The sequence below is a fragment of the Triticum aestivum genome, chromosome 5D (assembly GCF_018294505.1).
Source record: "Triticum aestivum cultivar Chinese Spring chromosome 5D, IWGSC CS RefSeq v2.1, whole genome shotgun sequence".
Taxonomy (NCBI): Eukaryota; Viridiplantae; Streptophyta; class Magnoliopsida; order Poales; family Poaceae; genus Triticum; species Triticum aestivum.
In genome coordinates this window covers 538,930,732-538,954,465 of record NC_057808.1, presented here as the reverse complement: position 1 = coordinate 538,954,465, position 23,734 = coordinate 538,930,732, and the positions used below count along the sequence as shown (strand labels likewise).

At 47.3% G+C, this 23,734-nt stretch overlaps 1 protein-coding gene across 1 annotated transcript; it reads right to left on the bottom strand.

The window, feature by feature from the left end:
* Positions 1-646: 646 nt before the first annotated feature.
* LOC123121143 (BTB/POZ domain-containing protein POB1-like) lies at positions 647-3,301 on the bottom strand. Its single transcript, XM_044541072.1, has 2 exons — positions 3,279-3,301; positions 647-1,685 (listed from the first exon to the last, which is right to left on the bottom strand). The coding sequence occupies exons 1-2, from the start codon at positions 3,299-3,301 to the stop codon at positions 854-856; spliced, it is 855 nt and encodes a 284-aa protein (XP_044397007.1). The 3' UTR covers positions 647-853.
* Positions 3,302-23,734: the final 20,433 nt, after the last annotated feature.

The following is a 23,734-nucleotide window of genomic DNA, read 5'->3' as shown; positions in this document are numbered from 1 at the left end:
TGGACATCCCCTAGGCTCGTGCCCGGATCATGAGCATAAGCAAATCAGGACACCAATGGCTCACCCTACCCCGGTGAGCAAAGAGTGAGCCCCCGACGGTCAAGGGAGGGGACACATCCATGACCCACCTGGCGGCATATCCACACCTCTTGGCACTGGTCGAAACATGGAAGGTAGCCAGTCCTATACGACATCGGCCCGCACAGTCCTGGTATGGGGCCCACCTCGGATAGACGCCACCACCAAGTGACAAGGAAGGGGCGCACAACATCGAAGACCTGCGTCAATGTCGACCAGGTGCCCCCCCCCCCCCCCCCCACAAGCCAGATTCATGACACCCGACACCAAGCCATCTCGACCATGCCGGCGCCTAGGACCTCACTGGCACGCAAGACACACCCGCAGACGCCACGGTCACCCACACCACAAATCTCATGCCGCCCTCGCATCAGTGCCACCGCTTCCAGCACGCGCCGCCGCTCGAGACGCCGTCCCATGCCGCTACCCACCAAGCGCGGAGGAGAGGACGTACATGGCAAGCAACCTAGGAGGCATACATCTCCGGATTGAATCCACTAATAATTAGTTGTTAGAAAAAAAAAAGTAAAGCAAACTGGGATGAACCTCCAAATCTATACATGTCACGCCAAGCGCTCCAAGAAAAGATACATCCGATCCGAGACACAATTACAAGTTACCAAAAAGCTCCCAGCTACAGCTCTCACGGACGAAGGAGCAATATATCTTGCAATAACCAGAACAGGGTCATGAAGAAGCAACAACTAATTTGACATATTAGGCCGTGATCCGGGTCAGTGTCGGGCCTATAATTTTGTAGTGTGAGATATCAAGTTCATAACTCCGACTGCTCCAGCACAGTCCAATCAGCTCTGAGATGCAGCACGCCGTCGATGAAGAGGTTGTCGTTAGCAATGAAAGTCGACCATGGAGTACCAAAGAAATCACCGCATCCGAGCTTGGAACCCCTAGCCTTGACCTGAAATCTGCTCACAAATTTCCGCAACGCCTTTGTCTTTGCAGCAAACTCATACTCTAATGTCACACGTGCCCGCCTTGAGCTCTGGCGGATGTATAATGATAGGCCAAAGGTGCACAGCTCACTCACGTGGTTCCTGTAACATTGTGCTACGAGAAACAAGTCGAGCCCTGCATGATGCAGCAGATGCGAGATAATCCCTGGACGATGGTTCCGTTCAGAAGAGAAAAATTGGGAGCACTCCTCACGCTTTAGATCCCAGTAAGTTATAACCTGTGGATGCGGTCCATCAAATGCAACTAACCTCAAAGGTTTGTACATGTAAGTTCGCTCTTCAAATTGCCTGCAGGTTGCCGTGTCTACAGAAAGATCACCATGCGCGTGTGCTGGGTAAGCTTTGTGTAGAAGTATCTCAGCGATGCACTTATTTACTTGATCATGGTCTATATCATCATCGGTGCATGTTAGAACCTCCCGCAGTACAGCAAAACTCATATGACTGAAGCGAACCAATGGAAGTAAACGAGAACTCAAGATAGTGCGTCTTTCGTCCAACTCAGGGTATCGCGCACGAGCCCACTTTAGCATAAAGGTATATATCTCATCTTCAATTAGTACTTGTAGGTTGGTACTTGAAAAGATGGCTTCAATCCCAACCAGAGGGAAGTTCATCAGTTCATGCTGGAACCTGAAAAGAGAAAAAACATACCCTTAGTACACCTTATGCATGGTACTGCATGTCTACATTTCTCTGAGTAGAAAAGGAAACAGTCGCTTCATGCAATGGGGACAACTCACTTAGTAAAATCCTTGTATTTGTGGCAAAGGAATTCCTTGGCTGCTACTATCAAACGCTGAACTTCAGCTGCCATCAAAGTGGAGCACGGATGGTCTAGGTAGAGAAGTGCAGATTTTGTGGTCAAAGGCAAACTTGTGAGCAAGTGACAGCAATGCCTCATGCAAGAAACGACTTCAAATTTGTCAGCAGCCATCAAGATGTCGAGCAGAAGAGTGGGCTCAGTACTTGTCAACTTTCCACTGTATATAAACCCTAAAAGCTCCATAAAGGCGTGTTCATCTGTTCCAAGTAGAAAGAAAACACAAAAACAGAAGGATTAAGGAACCAATTTGACAAAGAACTAAACAAAAAAATGTAGGCTTTTTGGTGTGTAAATGGTTATTAGTATAGACTATCGGCATTAGGTAAATACAGCCATGCAGAGGAGTGTGGACAAAATATCCATTTGCTGGTAGGTGAAATTAAAGAGGGGGCCATCTCCTTCGCCTTCTTCGGCCAGCAGCCTGGGGGGACTCCGTGTCCTCCCTTCCCCTCGTGACGCTCCCGTGAGCGCCGGGGGGGGGGGGGGGGGGATCCCTAGCGCCGCGGCGAGCCACCTCTCCTCGCACCTCCCTCCTCTCGCCGCTTCCTCGACGTACTAGCGGGCAAAGCTCGGCCAGTGTTGGCAGCGGCGGGCGCGGGCTTCTGGGTCGGGCGGTGGCACGGCGGCAGCAGCCGGCGGCGGACTAGCGGGTTGTGGGCGGCGCTGTGAAGGGGCTACAGCGGTGGTGGTGCGCGGTGGGCTCCAGCGGCGTCGGACAGCCAGATCTGGGCCCAGGCGGCGCGGGCTGTGGGCGTCCGCCCCTGCCGTGGCTGGTGATGGTGGATGCGCAGCGGCGGTGGCAGGTGGGCGTGTTGGTCGGGCTCCAGGCTTTCCGTCGGCTGGACGACGGCGGCAGCGCAGATGGGCACCCCGGTGAGTATTCTTGTCGATAGGCGGCGGTTCGTGGGGGTCCTCCTTGCCGGTGCTCGGATCTGCGTCGGTGGCTTTGGGCGGGTCTGCGTTAGCCGCTGTGGTGGGGCGACACAGGGGTGTGTCCAGTGGGGAGGTTGGCTGGAGGGATGGGCAGCGCCGACGTGCTCGGGCCACCCGTCGCTGGTATAGGGGTGTGCCGGTCCGGATGCGTCCACTCCCCTACCTCCCCCTTTCCCCGTCCGTGTGCAGGTTGTCGCAGCTCCGGCGACGTTCAAGGCGGGACGTATGCTGCTGCTCGTCGGTCGGGGATGTCCTTGTGGTTCAAAGTTTATCTCTTTGGATGGTCTTAGGGGTGTCTGGATGCTGGACGGCGGCCCTGGCAGCGGGACGCGTGGCGTTCGGGGGCGAAACCTGCGCGGGCGGGCAGCCATGGCTTCACGGGAGGCTTGGCTGCAGGTGGTGGACAGTGCAGGGGTGTGTCGAAGGGGCGTGAGTGCCGGGGTACATCACCTGCCCAGTTCTCTTACTGGCCGTCGGTGGCGGCGTCCATGGACGTCGTATTCTTCTTGAAGGCTCAGTCGCAGTGCTCCCACTCCTTGTGTGTGGCTTCGGGTTGAAACTTGATCTGCAAATAGGACGGTGGCGGCTTTCTGTGGTCATATCCTTCTGGGAGGCGCCGTCCAGGAGTCCTTGCTTCGTCATTGTCTGTCTCACCCCTCCTCGGTGGTGGAGGTCTCCGTCATCTCCAAGTGGTCCTTCTTAGCTCATCTTTAGTTTGCTTGGTTGTCGCCAGTGTGGTCTGACGTTGCCCGGCATCTCTGTATTTTGCCTTAGGTGTGTGAGTTGTGTGTCGTGGTGGCGTGTGTTTGTATCGGTTCGATCGGTTGTTTGTGGTGATGGTTGCTTTATAATATAAAGCGGGGGATCCTTTTTGGGTAAATTAAAGAGGGAAATGAGAGTATCCATTTCATTATCAAGGAGAGAGAGAAAAATGAGTGACAGAAACTCAGAAAGATAAATATCATTTTTATTATAGATAATCATTCTTATTTCCAAAACATAAAAAAATAGCAAAAAATGAGAACAGTAAATTAGAATCGGTTATAAAAGGAAGAATGTACATTTGAGTTATTGCATTACCTGAATCAACAACCCTAACTGTTGTGTGTGTCTGAACAAATTCTTTCATGCCATTTGAGAAAAGCTAAAGAGTGCATGAAGCTGGTTAGAAGAACTAACTTAAAGAATAAATGTATCAAGAAGGTTATATGTATTACCTTGAGAAAGAAAGGACTTCTTGCAGCAATAATCGCTGAATTGATGAAGATGGTCTTTACTCGTAAAACTGGTGTGCCTACCATGGCAGAGGAAGAGTTCAGACTGCGTCCTTCATCACCTGCAAGATACTCAAGAAGAGAGAAACAAAGGAGATGCAAGGAAAGGAACTAAAAGGTATAGAAGAACTGCTGTTAAAAATATACCGAAATACTCTGTTCTACTATAGGTGCATAGTCAACTGCTGTTAAAAGTATGTCGAAACATGGTTGTGTGCATCATTTGATGCAGAGGCGGGGTAATCCCTTTTTCTAAAGAAAAAAAGCACGTCGAAACATTAATCTTTAGCAGTACGGTAAAACGACTACTTCCTCTCTCTCAGTTTACAGGGCGTGCGCGTACTCCTAGGTTATCAATTTGACCAACCTAATACAAGTCATATATAACAAAAAATATACTAATATAAACTTCAGATGTTCTATTTTCAAACGGTATAATTTTTGTGTTATATAATATATATTAGAGTGATAAAATTGGCAACCTAGGTATACGCGCAGGACTTGTAAACTGAAACGAAGGGAGTAGATAACATCAGAAAAATTCAACTCGCTTGGCTATCTAAGTATGCTCGTAGCTCACTCTGTAAAGTAACCATAAATGATACTCCCTCTGTCCCATAATGTAAGACGTCTTACGTTATGGGACGGAGGGAGTATATATGAACTTTGTATGGCCCTGTTCAAGTAAGAGATAGTAGACAAACTTTTTTTTGACACTTTAGTAGACAAACTTTCACACCATTATCTATATTAATTTAATATTCTATAGAGCTAGCAGAGCATCTAGTAGCAGAAGCCAGTCAAGTAGCTACAAGAGAAACAAGGAGCTCAAATAAGAATTTGTGTGTATCTTGCACGTATTGAGAAAGGTGCAGCCATCACCACATTTACCTGCATACAACTGGTATTCGTTTGTTCAACTCAAAAGTAAGCGATTATCAAGCAGGTTAAGTGTTAACGCAAATGTTGTTTGAGAGTGAAAATAAAGATGGGGACAAAGAAAAAGATACAGATTTGATGATAATATGTTATTATGATCTGACACATGGACAGGGTACAATCTGTTAACTAGTTTTTTTTATAAATTTGAGATTGCATTCATCGAGCAAAACTTGGTGAATGTCTCTAATCACCAGACTGTTAACAGTGACAGACATCAAGTCTTGTGGACTTCCTCGATGGTTCTCCCAATGCCCTATAAACACTAACGCGAACAGAGGGATTCAAACAAACAAAACTCGCCCAAGCATCGACAGCTAAATCCACCCGACGGCGTGGCTGGAGTCACTCTGTGGTGTACGCACCTTCCTCCATGCGGGGATCCTCGCCGTCAGGGAGGGATCCTCCGGCGACGTCTTCGCTGGCGGCGGCGGCGGCGACGATCTCCAACCGCAGCACCCTGTCGGAGAAGCTCTCTGCGTCGAACGCGAACTCGTAGCTGGGCCCCCAGCCCCCGTGCGAGGACTCCGGGCCCATCTCCGCCACCTTCGACCCTTCGGCGCCGGCCATGCGCACAGAGGATCCCTCAGCCGCCATGGCGGTAAACCCTAGCTCGCGGAGGCTTCTTAATTTTTTTCAGACCCGCCAACATTTCCTTCGAGCAACCCAAAAGTTCAACGCAAAAGAAAAATTAAAACCCGAATGTTTGGCAAGAGGACCCTGAAAAGTTGCTAAAATACAAAGTAGGAAACAATCCAATTTTTTTTATTTTATAAGTTGTTGCTCTTTCAATCAAAGGAAATTCATAGGATTGTTTGAGGGGTTATACTAGACCTCTATGATTCAAAAAAAAATTCAAATGATTTTTGGATAATTGAAGGCCTAGATTTTTTCCAGGCGCCACTACTAGGAAAACTTTATACACAAAATCTTAGCAGCAGCGTGGTTTAAAAACAAACGCTACTACTAACTAGCAGTAGCGAGCTCCAGGAAACCGCGCTACCAACATCCCGATAGCAGTAGCGCTCTAGGTGAAACAAGCGCTACTACTATAATTGCCACGGCGTTGCCTCCAGGCTAGATATAGTTGTAGCGCCCTTCTCCTGGATGCGCTACTGCTAAAGTACTCAGTAGCAGCGTTTTTCTTCAAACCTCGCTGCTGCTAAGTATCACCGCAACTAATTAAGTTTAGTCTCATACTGCTAAGCGAACAAGGTGTTTACCACCTTAAATATGTTACTTCTCAAACTATCTCGAGTACTTGGTCTTCATTGAACTATATGTGTAGGATTTGTGGCTGCAATATGAATCTTCGCCTGTGCCTATACAGGTACGGTGAAGATTCATGTTGACTATTTAGATTCTACACAAAAAGATCAATGATGACCAATGTATATTTTTGATGTTTTTACATGCTTAGACTTAGCAGTAGCGTTTTTCCAGGACAAAGCGCTACTGATATTGGGATAAACAAAAAAATAACTGCTTCCTTTAGCAGTAACGTTTTTTTTCTAAAACGCGCTCTAGCTAACTTAGCTATAGCGCATTTCCTTAAGAGCGCTACTGCTAGTTCGACTTAACCACCCGCGGGCTCAAAATTTTGCTAAGTCCTCCTTACCCCCTGTTCCCCTACTCCTCTGTCGCCGCCGCCCGAGCCCGAGCCTGCCCTCACCGCCGCCGCCCGAGGCCGCCCTCAACCTCACCGCCGCCGCCGCTCTCGACCTCGCCGTCGCCGCCCTCGACCTCACCGCCGCCGCCCTCGACCTCGCCGCCGCCGCCCGAGCCCGCCCAGGACCGCCGCCTACCGATCCCGAGCCCGCCCTCGACCTCACCGCCGCCGCCCTCGACCTCGCCGCCGCCGCCCGAGCCCGCCCAGGACCGCCGCCTCCCGATCCCGAGCCCGCCCTCGCCGCCCCTACCTCCGTCGCCGAGCACCTCCCCGCCACCGTCTCTCCCCTCTCTGTAAGCCCCCCACCCCTCCCCCACCCCTCCCCCACCCCCTCTCTCTCTACTTAGTTAGTAGATGCTTTTTAGTAGTAGTAGATGTTAATTTAGGGTTCATAGATAATGATTTTTAGTAGTATTAGATGTTAATTAGTAGTAGTGATGGTACTAGTTAACTAGGGCAATATGATTAATAGTAGATGTTTTTTACTATTGTATAATGTAGTTTTTTTACTATTTTTAGTAAGTGTTTAAAATAATTAGTAAGTAAATTAATAAACTAGTTGAACTAGTTTACTTTTAGTTGACCTAGTTTAGTAAGTAAATTAATAAACTAGTTGAATTAATAGAACTAATGTATTTTTAGTAAGAAAATTAATATAACTAGTTGAACTACTTTATTTTTAGAAAGAACTAGTTTTTTTCTATTTATAGTAAGTTTATATTTAGTAAGAACTAGTTGAATTAATAGAACTAGTTGAACATGTCATATTTGTTGTTATTTTTTTAGTTTAAGCAATTCTTCGGGATGTATTAGTGATAACTTATAGGGTTTTTGTTTTTGCAGAAATCAAGGAGCCCCTCCATCATCCCCGCCGTCGTCCCCGTCATCGACCCCCTCCGGCCTCGAGGTGAGACCAGTCAAATCTCCATGTCAATATGAGTCCTATAAGATATGATGTAGATTAAAACATGTATATCTTGTGTTGCTCAAATAGGATATGTGGTTGCCCAAGTGGCCGGTCATGTTCAGGTTACACCTCCGAGTGGCCTATGTTTTGCCGGAGTGTTGATTAATTTCCGTTTCGGCAAATTTCAGACGCTCGATATGTCCTTTTTTACCCGTATTTTTCTGTGAATTCTGGCATGACTTGTGCTAGAATATGTAGGAAATATCGAGTCGCCTGGATTTTCTTGAAAAATAATTAAACGACATTTCGACAGACCGAGAGTCAACCCGTGATGAATAATAATGATCTCATTTAGGTTTTTTTAGTACATATATTTAATTGTACAAGTTTAATCTTTGAATTATGACCGCAGGAAATGTCGTACTCGGACAACGAAAGTCTTCCGGGGGAGTGCAGCTGGTGCCACGACAATCGAGGTCTGTGCGACAGGCCTCACATGGACGAAGATCGGTGCTTCAGCATTAAGCTCGAGGGGACCTTCGATGTTGAAACGGTACGCAACGACGACAAGTGTTTTTTTCGTAATTAAGCACGACTTCAACTATTTCAACGTCTAATTTTCATCTTTTGCAATTCGACTAGCTTATCCCATGCCATGCAAGACGCTATGTCTTGGAGAGGATGGGTTTTGAAGACCATGAAAATTTTGAAACAAAGAAAATACACCTAAGGACCCATCATGATATGGATTTTGAAGTAAATCTGTACAATTCTCAGAGCGTAACCCATTTTGGTTGCCAAAATTGGAAAGCACTTTGCAAAATGTATGGTTTTTATGAGGATATGATTGTCACCATGGATCTTGGTGATCCTGACATCGAGCAAGACAATATGGACATTTGGGTCTTTGTTGATACGCTTCCGATTCTACCGCTATGTGAGTTTCTCAAACATAGTTATTAACTCATTTATATTTTATATTGTTTATTTTAAAATAGTTGACAGCTTATTTCCATTGACGGCTTATTTTCATTCTTCAAAGAATGTGTAGAAGATGGTAGACAAAACCCACTACACCGATGGCTCCGAATTAACTTATAAGGAGAAAAATCATCTGATCGCATTTTGTACTGATCTTGAGAATTACAATACCTACTATCGAACTCCTCCAAATTATGGTGAATACGTGCCACTAGTGCACGTGTTGAACCACGGTAACTTCTATGGAGATACCCTGGTAAGATTTTTTACTATTACGACATCCGTGCATCTTTTGCATACTTCTAAAACTAGTACATCATTGCTAACTACGAAGTTATTACTATGTTTTTCAACAGAAAATCCCGATGGATTGTGTGCCTCATCTGATGTATCAGAATGGTCGCCTTGATGTTCTGAATATACAGCCAGGTCATCCTACGGATCTCACCTGTGCATATCGGATTTCCAAAACCGGTGAACACATGCTAATCAAAGAATGGAAAAAATGTTTGGACAGTCGTAAGGAGGTTCTTGGAAGCAACATTAAGCGAAAGGCAGGAATTGGAGACAGAATAATCTCCATTCTCCATAATGGAGAGTCAGGGGCTATCTTGTTTTTTGCTATTTTACCTTAGACAATATAGTAGGTCCTAAGAGAATGTAGTAGGTCCTATGAGGTACAATATGTTTATTATGTTGTACAATGTGTTAGATTTGATGATGAGTAGTAGTTGTGATTATGACTAGTGACCAACTTGCTATGTGATGTCTCATTGATGAAAACGATGATCATGAGGAGTTTTTGTATGACAATGATGTATTATGATGATAAGTTGTTAATGATATGATGATGATGATTTTTATTATATTATTGGGTGAAAGAACCGTGGATTAGTTGTCCATCCACTTGAAACTAGTCCACGGTTCTTTCACCCTGTGATGTAATAACTCATTATGATGTAAAAATAATCTCTAAATTGCTGTTGTATGAAAACTTGTATAAAGGTGTATGAATACAACATGAAATAAAAGTGAAATACGAAATAATAGTAGTAGCGCGAGCTGAGAGAAGCGCTACTAGTAATTACCAGTAGCACTCTTTAGTGAAAACGCTACTACTAAGTCGATATAGCAGTAGCGTGGGTTAACAGACGCTACTGCTAACCTTTAACTGTAGCGCCTTACTAGTAGCGTCGTACCCAACGCTACTGATAGGCATTATTCCTGCGCTACTGCTAGGGTTTTCCCTAGTAGTGCGCATTAGCTTCCTGGCGATTCCAGGAGCACGCCCCTCACACCAGCGACAAGGGAGGCGACTAGGGTACCTCCTAGCGCCGCCACCACTCTCCTTCCCCCCTCGTCGCCACCGGAGCAAGCTCGTGCGGTCATCGGTGACAGTGGCGGCGATGTTCTCGTCGTTATGTCTCTCTTAGAAAGGGCTACGGCCGCCAGAGTGGCGCCCCCCGGTTGGTGAGACGATGGCATCTTGGTGGCGTTCGTAGGTGATATTGCATGGTTGGCTTCCTCGGTCGCTCGGGCATCAAGGCGCCGGTAGGCGGTGGTCACGGCGTGTGGCCTTTTTTTGGCTGCTGGCAGTTTTGAAGGTATGGCTCCTCCCTTCCTCTCTGGTTCACTTCTCTCCCACCCTATCTGGTGCACCTCCTCTTCCATCCCGGGGTACGACGGCTTGGTCACCGACTCCCTTATGTATTTCGACGGCCATAAGTCCTCACTCGGCTGGATCACTACTAGGAAAAGGGCTATAGACAATATGCACACTAATGGCACACTAGACATGCGGTGCGCCACTACTATATAGCAGTGCCGCACCGTGTGCTGGTGCGCCATTAGTGTGATAGACACTAATGGCGCACCACAACTATGGTGCGCCACTACTAACATTTTTTCTTTTTCCAAAAATACTAATGGCGCACCACAACCATGGTGCGCCACTACTAACAATTTTTTTCTTTTCTTTTTTCCAAAAATACTAATGGCGCACCGGGGCGCAGTGCGCCATTACTAGTTTTAACTAGTTATGACGCACCAGTCACCACGTGCGCCACTACTATCATTTTTTGTTTTTTTGTTTTTTTGTTTTTTTGTTTTTGCAAAACTACAAATGGCGCACCGCCAGCTGGTGCGCCATTAGTAACCAGGGTTACTAATGGCGCATTTGTTGGTGATGCGCCATTAGTAACCTGGGACCAGCTAGATATTTTGGACAGCCACCTACACACTCACTTTCCCCACTTCATTCTCTCCACCTCCTCCTCCAAGATTGTCTCGGGTGCCTCCTCCTCCTCACCTCATTTACACCATAGATTCATCCAAATTAAGTGGTTAAATTACCTTTTTTGATAGGTAAGTAAGGGGAAAGCTTTCTTTATGTTGTAGATCTACTTTTTTCTCCCTCCAACAACGTGCACATGCACTTTTTAGGACCTAGCTAGATCTATGTATGTTTCTGGTGTTGCATATGTTTGTGGTGTTTCATATATGTTTGTGTTTGCAGGTACCGGTATTTGAAATGCGATAGTTGCCAATATTTTGCCGGAATGTTGATTCATTTCCGTTTCGGCGAGAATTTTGGCACTATGCATTCTTTTTGGTCCTATTTTTAGGCAAAGTCATGCCAAATTTTTTCTTGGTTCTAAAATATCGTTTTGCTCTACCCCCCAGGCGACCATGGTCCGCACGATGACCGAAGGCATCGTGAATAGGTTTTTGAGCTCCGCGAAGGCCGAGATGCTTCGAAATAACGAGACGGAGATAAGATGTCCGTGTCGAAGATGCAAGCTGAGGAGCCTTATGGACCCGGATTCCGTATAGGTGCGGGACCACCTGCTCTTGCGTGGTTTCATGGATGGCTATCGGTGGCAAGGTGATGAAGATGATTATTAAGTCGTCCATGGGGGCCGGTCGGCAAGAAATGAGGAAGGGCAGCAAGACAACCGCGGCGAGGGCGGGCGAGAAGACGAAAAAATCTCCAGGACATGATCACGAAGTAGATGCAGTACACAGTCATCATGTAGAAGATGTCGGACATGATGATGAGGAAGATGCCGGAGCAGACGAAGGGCATGATCATGAAGATGAAGATGCCGGAGCAGACGACGATGGACCATCGATGGGCTGGGTGCAGGACCCTCATATTCAAGAGCTGCTTCTCAAGCAGACGGATAACGCAAGAGCTACCGCCCGAGAGAAAGCCAAGCTGGATCAACTGGAGATAGACGCGGTTACTCCATTGTATGAAGGATGCAGGCCCGAGGATACCCGCCTGAAAGTAACGCTCATGGCTCTAGAGATGAAAGTAAAACACAAAATGACCGACGCATGCTTCGACGAGAACATGTCATTCTGGCACGAACGTCTTCCCAAGGGGAACAAGTGCCCGACCAGTTTCGAGGAGGCGAAGAAAATCATGTGTCCTCTGGATTTACCGCACGTGAAATACCATGTGTGCATGAACAATTGCATCATTTATCAGGACGAGCACGCACAGTCTACCATATGTCCGGTGCGCGGCGTCACTCGATACAAGAAGCGGAAGAAAGCTCCTCGAAAAGTGGTGTGGTACTTTCCGATCACTCCTCGTCTGCAGCGGTATTTCGCGGACCCTAAGGTAGCAAAGCTCTTGCGCTGGCACGCGGATAGGGAGGAGAAGAAGCGAGAAGATGACGCAAATGATCCGGAGATAAATAAAAAAGACAAGATGCTGAGTCACCCTAAGGATGGGAGCCAGTGGCAAGCGTTGAACTTCAAACACCCAGAATTTGGGAACGATCCAAGGAACACCGTGCTGGGCGCGAGCACCGATGGAGTCAATCCGTTTGGCAGCCAGAGAAGCACACATAGCACCTGGCCTGTGTTTGTGTGGATGTATAACCTTCCCCCCTGGTTGTGCATGAAGAGGAAGTACATTCACATGAGTATGCTAATTGAAGGGCCGAAACAACTAGGGAACGACATCAATCTGTATCTGGGGCTGCTGAAAGAGGAGCTAGACACGCTGTGGAAAACGCATGCCAATACGTGGGACGCCGCAGAGAAAGAATATTTCCCTATGAGAGCCGCACTGCTCACGACGATGCACGACTATCTCGGTTACGGATATCTCGCGGGGCAGGTGGTCCCCGGATTTTCTGGATGCGTCAGGTGCATGGATGACACAACGTATCGCCAGGTAGATAGAGATCCCGGGTCTTCGAAAACCGTGTTCATGGGACATCGAAGGTGGCTTCGCGACGAAGACCCATGGAGAAAACGCAAGGATCTGTTCGATGGTGAAACCGAACCCCGAAGATGCCCGCGTACGAGGAGCGGCGAGGAAATAGACGAGTTGTTGAAAAATTGGAAAGATTGCCCACTGCCGGGAAAGAAGCAAAAGGCGCCAGAGCCGGGAAAGAAGCGAAAGGCGCAAGAGCCGCTGCTGAAGGTATGGAAAACGAGGTCTGTTTTCTGGGACTTGCCGTACTGGAAGATCCACCGTGTGCCTCACAGCCTTGATGTCATGCATATCACGAAGAACGTGTGCGAGAGTCTGCTTGGTACCCTGCTCAACATGCCGGAGAGGACCAAAGATGGGCCGAAAGCAAGGGCGGACTTGAAATCAATGGGCATCAGGGAGGAGCTTCACGCTAATGATGATGATGATGAGGCGAAGCAGGACACGGAAAGTCGTCGCAAAGGCAAAAAGGCCAAGAAGACCGGAAATGACTTCCCTCCCGCGTGCTTCACTCTAAGTCAGGAGGAGATCGATCAGTTTTTCACCTGCCTCGTAGGAGTAAAACTTCCTTACGGTTACGCGGGGAAGATACGCAGATACCTAGACTCAGCGAAGCAGAAGTTCAGCGGGATGAAGTCTCACGACTGTCACGTGCTGATGACGCAGATACTTCCAGTTGCAATCCATGGGATCATGGACGCGCACGTCCGTGAAACTCTATTTGGCCTATGCAACTTTTTCGACGTCATCTCTCGGAAGTCGGTTGGCGTGAGGCAACTCGGAAGGCTACAGGAAGAGATCGTGGTGATACTATGCGAGCTTGAGATGTACTTCCCGCCCGCATTCTTCGACGTTATGGTGCATCTGCTGGTCCATATCGTGGAGGATATCATCCAACTCGGGCCGACGTTCCTGCACAGCATGATGTCGTTCGAAAGGATGAATGGTATCATCAAAGGATACGTTCGCAACATGTCACGTCTAGAGGGAAGCATAGCTAGGGGCTTTCTGACCGAAGAGTGCATCTCCTATTGCACGAATTATCTAGGCATCGAGAACCCCGTTGGTCTGCCCGTCAACAGGCACCTCGGCAGGCTCGCTGGATGGGGTCACCGTGAGGGTGGCCGCGAAATGCATGTCGACTTCGAGGGTTGACTCGCCGACTTTGAAAGAGCAAACCTAGTCGCGCTACAACACATAGACGTGGTCGATCCTTGGGTGGTAGAGCACAAAACCTTTATTGAGAAGACGTACAATGACCGACGCCAACAGAGGACGGACGGAGATATAATCAAAGAGCACAACTCATGTTTCACGCGTTGGTTCAAGCAGAAGCTTCTGTCGTACCTTTTACATGAGGATTCTTCCGCGGAAGAACAACTCATATTCGCCTTGTCACAGTGCGCCGAGCACAACCTAATGACGTATGAGGCGTACGATATCAACGGCTACACATTCTACACCAAGGGAAAGGACATGAAGAGCGATGGTTATCAGAACTCCGGGGTAACGATGGAATCCTACACCGGTAACGACAAGGACAGATACTACGGAAGGATCGAGGAGATCTGGGAACTGAGCTACGCTGGAGAGAAGGTCCCGATGTTCCGTGTCAGATGGGCCAAGAGCGTCCTAAAAGAAGACCGGTATTTCACCACCATGGTTATACCCGAAGCCAAATCCAAGACCGCGGGCGCAAACGTCACCGCGAAAAATGAGCCATGGGTACTGGCTTCCCAAGTGGACCAATGCTTCTTCATTACCGACCCGTCAAAGCCCAATCGTGTTGTCGTGAGGAGAGGCAAAAGGAAGATCATCGGAATGGATGGAGTTGCCAATGAGCAAGACTTCGACAAGTATGGCGACCCGAAGATGGAACATGACGACGACGATGAAGTACCAGCATACACCACAAGAAGAAGCAGGTGGTAAGTTTTTATTAGGATAGCTGTAAATTTCTTCTGTTTTCTAGTAGTACAACCTGTACTGGTTGGGACAAAAACACTGCTTTTGGTGTACCTGTACTGTTCTTTCTGGCTGTAAATTTCTTCTTTCTTCACTTTACTGATGAGTACACAAAGCAAGTGTGAGTAAACTGAATGAATTCAGTGTGCACTGTAGTATAAGTACCATCTAGTCAAGTCAAGCTTTGGTCATGGTCCAGCAGATGAGATTTTCTCTTCTGAGGAAAAGCAGATGAGAATTGAGAAGCATATGCCACACAATGATTCAGCAATATCTTTAAGGCAAATCTGGCTGGCAATTTGGCCCTCTGTGTCCATCACCATGGCCACTACTATTTCAAACTGAAGAAAGAAAGGAAGAGATGATTTTGCAGGTACCCCGAGAGGCCCTTGAGTTTGCCGGAATGTCGATTAACTTCCGTTCCGGCAAATTCGGGTACTCCATATGTCCTATTTTCAGCAAAGGTCATGCTGAAATTTTCCGTGAATTTTAGCATGACTTTGCTAAAAATAGGACATATGGGGTACTTGCGACTAATGCATGGGCCGGGGTATCTTAGTACTTAATTAAGTAGGATCAACTGCCCCTTTATTCTTGCTGCATTAAACCATAGGTGGCAATAGAGCCAAGTGATTAGGCCCAACTTAGAGTCGACAAACCCTAAATTATAAAACCTTGGCTTTTAGGGTGCCTCGGCGTCGATAAAAACCTAAATGATGAAAGCTTAGGCTTTTAGGGTGCCTCAGCGTCGACACACCCTAAATGATAAAAGCTTAGCTTTTAGGATGCCTCGGTGTCGACAAACCCTAAATGATGAGACCATGATCTTGTTCCTTGACAATAACCAACTTTTTGACCAAACTTTTTTCCTATTTAGAGCGAAACATGGCCCACAACGATGAGGCCGGCGGTTCGGGCGGCAAGGCATTCTGGGAGCTGTCCCAGGAGATGGAGGAAGAACCTCACCGCTATGAGGACGTCGCGGAAGACACCGATCCTGACTACACAACCCCTAGTGGCGTCGGGGATGACACCACTGATGGTGCCGCTGAGGATGCCACCACTGATGATGGCAGCGCACGCACAGATGGCAGCCAACCGAAGAGGCAACGGAAGGACCGGCGCCCGAACGTGCTCGGCACCGTCAAGGAGGAATTTACTGAAGTGAACTGCGACGGGGATCCAACAGCGCCCAAAGAATTACTCAAGGGGTACTCGGTTCAGCTCGGGTGCATTCTCCGGAGCACCGTCTCGATCAACACCGAGAACCTAAGGCATAAGGACCGAGGGAATTTGCGCAACCTCCTCTTCACGAAGCTGCACGAACGATACAAGTTCCCCGCTGAGTTTGCAAACACACGCCTCTTAGGGAATAAAGTGAACAGTGCCGCCCTCACGAAGATGAGCACGGCCCTGTCTACTTGGAGAAGCGCGGTGAAGAGAATGATTAACAAAGGTGATAGTTATGAGAAGATCAAGGCGAAAAATCCTTCGATCAGCGAAGATGACTACAAGGAGTTCAAGATCAAGTGCGAGAGCGGCGCATCCGAGGAATCAAGTCAGTGGGGGAAACAGATGCGGGACTTGAACTTAGGGGTCCACAAACTCGGTCCCGGCGGTTACAGAGTGGCGGAACCTATATGGGACAAGGAGGACGCGGAGCGTGCCGAGCAAGGCCTACCGCCCCGCTTCGAGAAATACCGTGAGAAGCAGACCAGGAACTATGTCAGGGCCCGGTACAAGGAGGACCCGGTAACAAAGGAGCTTACCACGGATCCGAAGACCAAGGCGCTTGAGAAAGTTCTGGTAAGGAATACACCAACGCGTAATTAGCTACATATATGGTTGCATTCTAGTTAATGAAGCCAAATTTCTAAATGGTTCACATTCCTTCCGCAGGAGACTGAAAGCAGGAGCGCGGGGTCGTCTCAGAGCTCCCCAGCTTGGGACAGCACTCTAAATAGGGCGTTGAACATAATGAAAAACAAGGATAAGCTCAGTAAGCCGTCGTCAGCTGGTCGTGTGGCCGGAAAAGGCTTGTCCACAAAATGGTCGTCATACTGTACCGCTGGTGGGCGAAAGGAGAAAAAGACCAGCTCGGAAAGCCAATCGCGCGAGGTTCAAGAACTCAAGGCACAAGTGGCACGGATTCCGGAGATTGTCCAAGAGCAAGTGCAACAACAACTGGGAATGACGCTCACCGCCATTGTGCCTAGCTTGATTGAGGGGCTGCAGGCGTGGATTGCAGGCGGCCAACAGGGGCCGCCCCCGGTTCCCAGCTTCACGGCCAGCAACTTGCACAACGTGCAGGCGGCGCCATTGGTGTCTCCGGCGGAGGTGGTATTGGTGTCTCCGGCACGGGCATTGGAGCTTAATACACCCGGGTGTAAGCCGGCCGACACCTCGGCAGCAAGCGGCCCCTCCGTCAGTTGCACGCCCGCCGTTGGCGGTGCCTCGACATTAGCCGAGCTCGACGCCATCACGGTAACTAAGCCTCTCGGTCGATGACTTCATCTCCTTGCCTTTGACTGGGCATCCCTGATGCCCTACATGTTTTCGCAGGCGCCGCCGACGTTCCATGCACTCTCCTGCACTTCGTGGGCGGCGAGTTGATCGATGTCGCGAAGGGCAGAATCGTTCAACCAGGCAACCCCGTGTTCCACGGCAATCCGATGCCACCCACCGTGTATAGGGTTGAACTAGTTAGGGTGCTGCCAGGCTGCGACGAGTTGTTACCTCCGATTCGACCCGCTGGGGCCGACGAAGATAATGTGATGACCCTCAGCGCCTGCGTAAGCTGGCCCCTGCTTTGGCCGAAGAGCCAGATTCGTTTGGGGCGGGGGACACCACCCCACAGACAACACCGCCAGTCGTGCCGGCGCCAGGCCATGGCAAGACCGCTGCAACGCTACCGGACATGCCGGACATCCCTATGGCACAGGATCCGAACATGCATATGGCACAGGATCCGGACGATGACGACAACGACGACGGTACATTTACCAACGTCGATAAGTACTTTGCCGAACATGGGTACGGTGACGAATTCTTCGGGCCTCCTTCTCAAGAACCCAACCCTGAAAAAGACGACCGCGATCGAGCTGGTACCGCGGAGAAACCCAATTGCAACAGGCGTCGTCTGGCGTTCAGTTCTCAGGAGACGCCTCCAGCTGCCGCCTTCACCGAGCCTCAGATAGCCGAGGTGCGGAATATTATCAGCCCCAACACACTCAAGAAGGCGGTCTCTGAGCAGAACTCGATCCCATTACAGGAGATGAGGAAGAAGGGACGGAAACGAAAGAATAACAAGGGCGGTGCGAGCCAGCCGGTACCGAGTACGGATACGTGCTCAGGACAGGACACCTTCACCTAAGGATATCGCGAGGAGGGTGCATGTGGCGGGTAGGCCGATGCTACCGACTAATCTGCTCAATGCTGCAACCGGTGCTATGCGGAGTCTGCATGACAGTGTTCTTTCTTTGGAGAAGCGGCGTCTCTCCGAGAATGATGTGGCATACCCGGTTTTCGTGGCCAAGGTGCCAGAGGGCAAGGGCTTTGTGGATAGAGCCATCGAGGGTACGATGTCCTGCGGTTTGATGACATCTTCGCTATGTTTAACCTTCATCCGCTGCACTACACCTTCATTCGGCTATTTTCGCTGAGTATGGGGATGCGGATCATTAGAGACAAGACCTCGGACATCGTGATGGTCGACCCCTTCTACATGCGTGCCAAGATCTTGGGCAGCGCTGGGGACCGGCAAGTCGCGAGTTCATACCTCGAAGGCGTCATTCTGGCAAACCCAGATAAGGATAACTTTCTCGTGCCTTACTTTCCCGAGTAAGTCATCCCCTCACCGCCCGGTAACATATGATTTCTTAGATTTCGATCGTTCTTTTTTTTCTAACATTCCGTGTTTTGTGCAGTGACACACATTGCACACTCATCCTCTTAAGCCTGAAATATTCCATGGCCACGTATTTCGACCCGGACTGTCAGTCGAAGATAGACTACACAAATATCAAGAAAGTTCTTGATGATGTTCTCCCCGGCTACGCCAGATCTGGAGGCACCTTCAGCAGGCCACTTCGTAAGTATGGCAAGCACATCTTCAGCCACAATACGACGTTCTCCTGCGTCAAGCAGCCGCCTGGCGGTCAGAAGGATGCCTACTACGCCCTCCATCACATGCGGGCGATCGTACGGGACCATAATCACCTTCTGCTACCAAATAATCTCAAAGATTGGGCCGCACGCTTGTCGGCAATCCAGGACGCGGACATCAGACAAGAATTCTTTCGCATCCAGTCGGAGTTTGCGGAAATTATCCATCAAGATGTCCTTCGTACCTCGGGGCAGTTCTATCTCAGACATCAACCGTCCAACAGTGAGATAGAAACAACGCTACAAATGCAGGCTGACAACGCCCGCGATTTCATGACCATCACGAAAGACGGCGGCTTCATCCACGCTCCGGTCCCTGAGTCGAGTCGAAAGTAGTGATGCTATGTAGTTCTGAAATGTCGATTGGCTCATGTTGTAATATTAAACTTTAATGAACTTGTATGTCTCTTTGGTTTGGACAGTCATTCAACTTATATGTAATCGATGCTATTTATTAGTAGGACCATGAATCGTGCTATTAATGTGTTGCTTTTCTCTTCCGATCTTTTGTTGCATACTTATATATTGCTTATGTATTGTCTGTGAATTGCTACTAACGTTTTGTTTGGCTAGTGCATATATAGAGATGCCGTCGTATGTCGTGTACAAGGGTAAGGTTCCCGGAGTCTACGATGACTGGGAGGAGTGTCGGAGACAGGTTCACTGTTTCAGCGGTAACAGTTACAAAGGGTACACCACTAGGGCGGAGGCGGAAGTTAGATACGCGCGCTATCTAGCGGGAGAGAGGAGGGAGCGGAGGAGGAACCGGATGAAGACCAGTTTCATCGCGATGATGCTAATCGTGATGACCGCAGCTCTCTTCTATGTGATGGTAGTTTAGATGATCGATATCGACTTGTAATGTGAAGACAAACTCGCTACTCGCGGTTTCGAGGCTTGTAATGTTATAACTTTGTTCGGTATTTGAAATTTGGAGACTAATATGATGAATTGTATTCGGAGACTAATCTTCTATTGTATTCGATAAATCTGCTGTTTATATGTTGTGCTCTCTATATTATGTGCAGTAATATGTTTTGTAACCTGTGCAAATATCAGAAAAGAAAAAAAAATCCCTAATATTCATACTAATGGCGCACCACTCAGCACACTAATGGCGCACTGCAGAAAGGACACTAATGGCGCATCACCCCCTAGTGCGCCATTAGTATGCCAAGGCACATGGGTAAATATGGCCCCTGGGAGGCATACTAATGGCGCACGATGGGGGTGCGCCATTAGTATACCAGATACTAATGGCGCACCAGGGATGCGCCATTAGTATTTAATTTTAATGGCGTGGTGCTAGTGGCGCACCAGTAGTGCGCCATTAATAGGCAAAACTGATGCGCCACTAGCAGGCCTTTTCCTAGTAGTGGATGTCCCATTCTTCCTAGCTAGGAGAAGCGGTGATTCTCAAAAAAAAAAAAAGAATAGGCGAAGTGGTACTAATCTATGAAGCGAACGTGTGACGCTGGCTAGGTGTAGTTTGGAACTTACTTCCTTCGTTCCAAAATATAGTGCATCCGCACTTTTTAAGGTCTAACTTTGACCATAAATTTAACCAACGAGACTGACTGCGGCAGGAGAAAAAATTATATAACTGAAAACTTCTTTTGAATACGAATTCACTGGTATAATTTTTGCTTCCGCCGCACTCGATCTCATTATTTATGGTCAAAGTTCAAGCACGGGAATAGAGGAGGCACTATATTTTGAAACGGAGGGAGTACATACTACACATAGGTGTGGTTGACCCAAGCAAGTGACTGGGCCATCGTGACTCGCATAGGACCACACAAGGTACCAGGGCCAGCCAACTTCCTTAGCGGCACGACGAGAAGCTAACGCATACCCATCGCTCCCCCCCCCCCCCCCCCAATGCGTGAATTTGGGCCGGCAAACGTTCGGCAAGTATTGCCCAGTTTTTTTTGTTTTTGTTTTGTCTTTTTTGCTTCTTCATTTTTTTTTGAAGATTTAAAAAGAAGGTTCCAAATTTCAAAAAGTGTTCATGAATTTTAAATTTATTTTCACAAATTCAAAAAAATTAATTGTTTCAATAAATGTTTTGAATTAAAAAACATGATTTTGAAAAAAAAATCTTGGATTTCAAATAATGTTGGAAAATTAGAAAAAAATTGAACTTCAAAATATGTGTACGAATTTTAAAAACTTCTTGAGTACAAAAATGTTCATTAATTTTCAAAATGTTCGTGGTCCAAAAAATTTCATGAAATAAAAAAAATCTTTCATAAATTTCAAAAAAAATTCCTGAATTTGGAAATAGTTCAAGAATTTCAAAAAATGTTGGTTGATTAAAAAATTGTTCCCAAAATATAAAAATGTTCGCTAATTCAAAAAAGGTTCCCAAACTTCAAAAAATGCAAATAAATTCAAAATTGTCCCCAAATTTCAAATGTTGGTCGAAAGTTCAGAAGTTTATGAAACTAGGAAAAATAATTAAAAAATAAAAGGAAAGAAGAAAAAAGGAACCCGGAAAAAACAAAAAATGGCTCAAGAAACCGATGGAAATGAGAGGGAAAACACAAAACAGAAGAAATGAGCACGCGCTGCCGCCCAGGGATGTCGTCCCATGCCGCCACCCACCAAGGGCGAACGAGTGGACGCCCCTCCACCACTGACGTCAGTCGGGCTTTGTCCGCCAGCGCACACCGACGGCGGTGAGGGGAAGGGGGAGGAGATCGGGCCGAGACCGGCGGCAGCTAGGGTTAGCCCCCATTGCTCACGGGAGCGACGCGGGAGGTGAGGTGATTTTTTGTCCACTGAGACATGAAACAGAAACTAGTAGAGAGGTGCATCGCACGTTCATCCTGGTGGTTTATCGTTAGGAAAAAGAAGACATAAATAATAGAGTTGGATATTTGGGTCATGGTAGCAGAGATCTGTAAACATGCTAGCTAGCTAGTAGTAGTAATCTAACAGGCAGGTAAGTTCACTGGAGTTAATATAATACCTTAGGGAGTTCCATATATTCATCAGGATATATTTGAGGTAACTGAACAGCCGTTTGCCCAATGCACAATGTGAAGACTATTGACCTCTCCGTATGTTCGGTCAGAACTTTTCCTCTTTCTTTCTACAATGGAAGATCTAATAATATTCATCCAATTGGCACTACACGGACTTCATTTTTCATACAAACATGTCTGTGGCGCTGCTTTCATTAAAGAAGCAAAAAACCAAGTTTAACTGCTTACAAAGCATCATCAACACTGAAAGGCTCCCCTCTTTGAAGCACATTATCAAAAATTACATCAACATAATGAAATGCAGTAATTGAAATACCCGTGCGTTGCCAGTGGATAAAACAATCTCTACTCTTAAAGGGAGAGTATGTGGTCATGATGGTAGGTTCGTATGTCATTTGGTTTGGTTTTGTTGGTCTCGCACGCAGCCATTAATGCCCAAAAATCGCCTCAGTTATCTCTTGTCTAATTCATGCCTTGACCATAGTTGCATGCAATTAAATAGCTAGACCAGTTAATTATGTGTTAACTAGCTAGATAGTTAATAGGTTCGCTTAATTTGAAAAGTATAATCGAGCGTTGGACAGGAGGATCTTTGGACGGAAGAATCACATTAATTATAAAGAGTATTATTATTAGGACGGGGTCATTTAAATTATGGAAAGTATTCTCGAGCGTTCGACAATAGGATCGTTTTAATTATGTATAGTGTTGTTTTTGGACTTCAGGATCACCTTTATTATAAAAGGTATCGATTGTTGAACGGAAGGATCACGCTAATTATGCAGAGTATCATTATAATGACGTAAGTATCACATTAATTATGAAAAGTATTATCGAGCCTTAGTCCATGTAAGTACTCCCTCCGTCCCGGTGTATAAGTCATTCGCGTAGTTCTAGCTAGGTCATCGATTTGAGGAATTAAATATGTGTGATATGTCATGAAAAGTATATCATTAGATTTCTACACTGATGTAGTTTCTAAATATATATTTTTTATCGCATATAATACATATTTAGATAGTTAAATTGTCAACCTAGAACTCCGTGAATGACTTATACACCGAGACGAAGGTAGTACAAATTTTGCACCAAATCAATTATGAAATTGATTCATTAATGCAATTAATTAATTAGTCAGCCATCCACTACCACCTTAATTAATTTCGCACCAAATCATCTAACACCCCATTTGGATGTATGTATCAGGGCCCTGTAATCGATTTGGTATTGCCGAACTTACAATTCAGGTGTTTGGGTTGTATATGGAAACTGTCGTCTGAATCCTGGCGAATACAGGCCCGAAATCTCGCCTGCGCCTCGAGCCCTCCCACGATTCGGACCCCTCCCGCTCTGAAATACCTGGAAATGGCAAGTTCCCGCAAAACGTACCTGTTCGGGCCTTTGTTTCATCGCTCGACGAGGGGAAACCCTTTCCCCCACCCCGCGACAGGAGCCAGACGAGGCAGCGTGCGAGAAACCTCGACGGCGGCGCGCAGGTATGCTCCACTCGCCGGCCGCCCTCCCCCCTCCTCCGGCGACTCATTCCTCGCTGTTGTAGCTCCATCTCTTCCCCGTCGGCTGGTTTCCTTCGTCCTCTGATGTGCAGTCCCCCTCCACCCCCCTTTGAATCCCCAAATCCATCAGAAGTGATGAGGAGCATCGGTATGGTCTTAGGAAGTATTTGCTCAAAGAAATGTACAATGGTTCAGAAGTAACTTGCTATGATGAGTTGCGATTAACTAAAATAAACTTCCATGATTTATGTGCTATGTTGCGTGAGAAGTGTGGCTTGGTTGACAACAT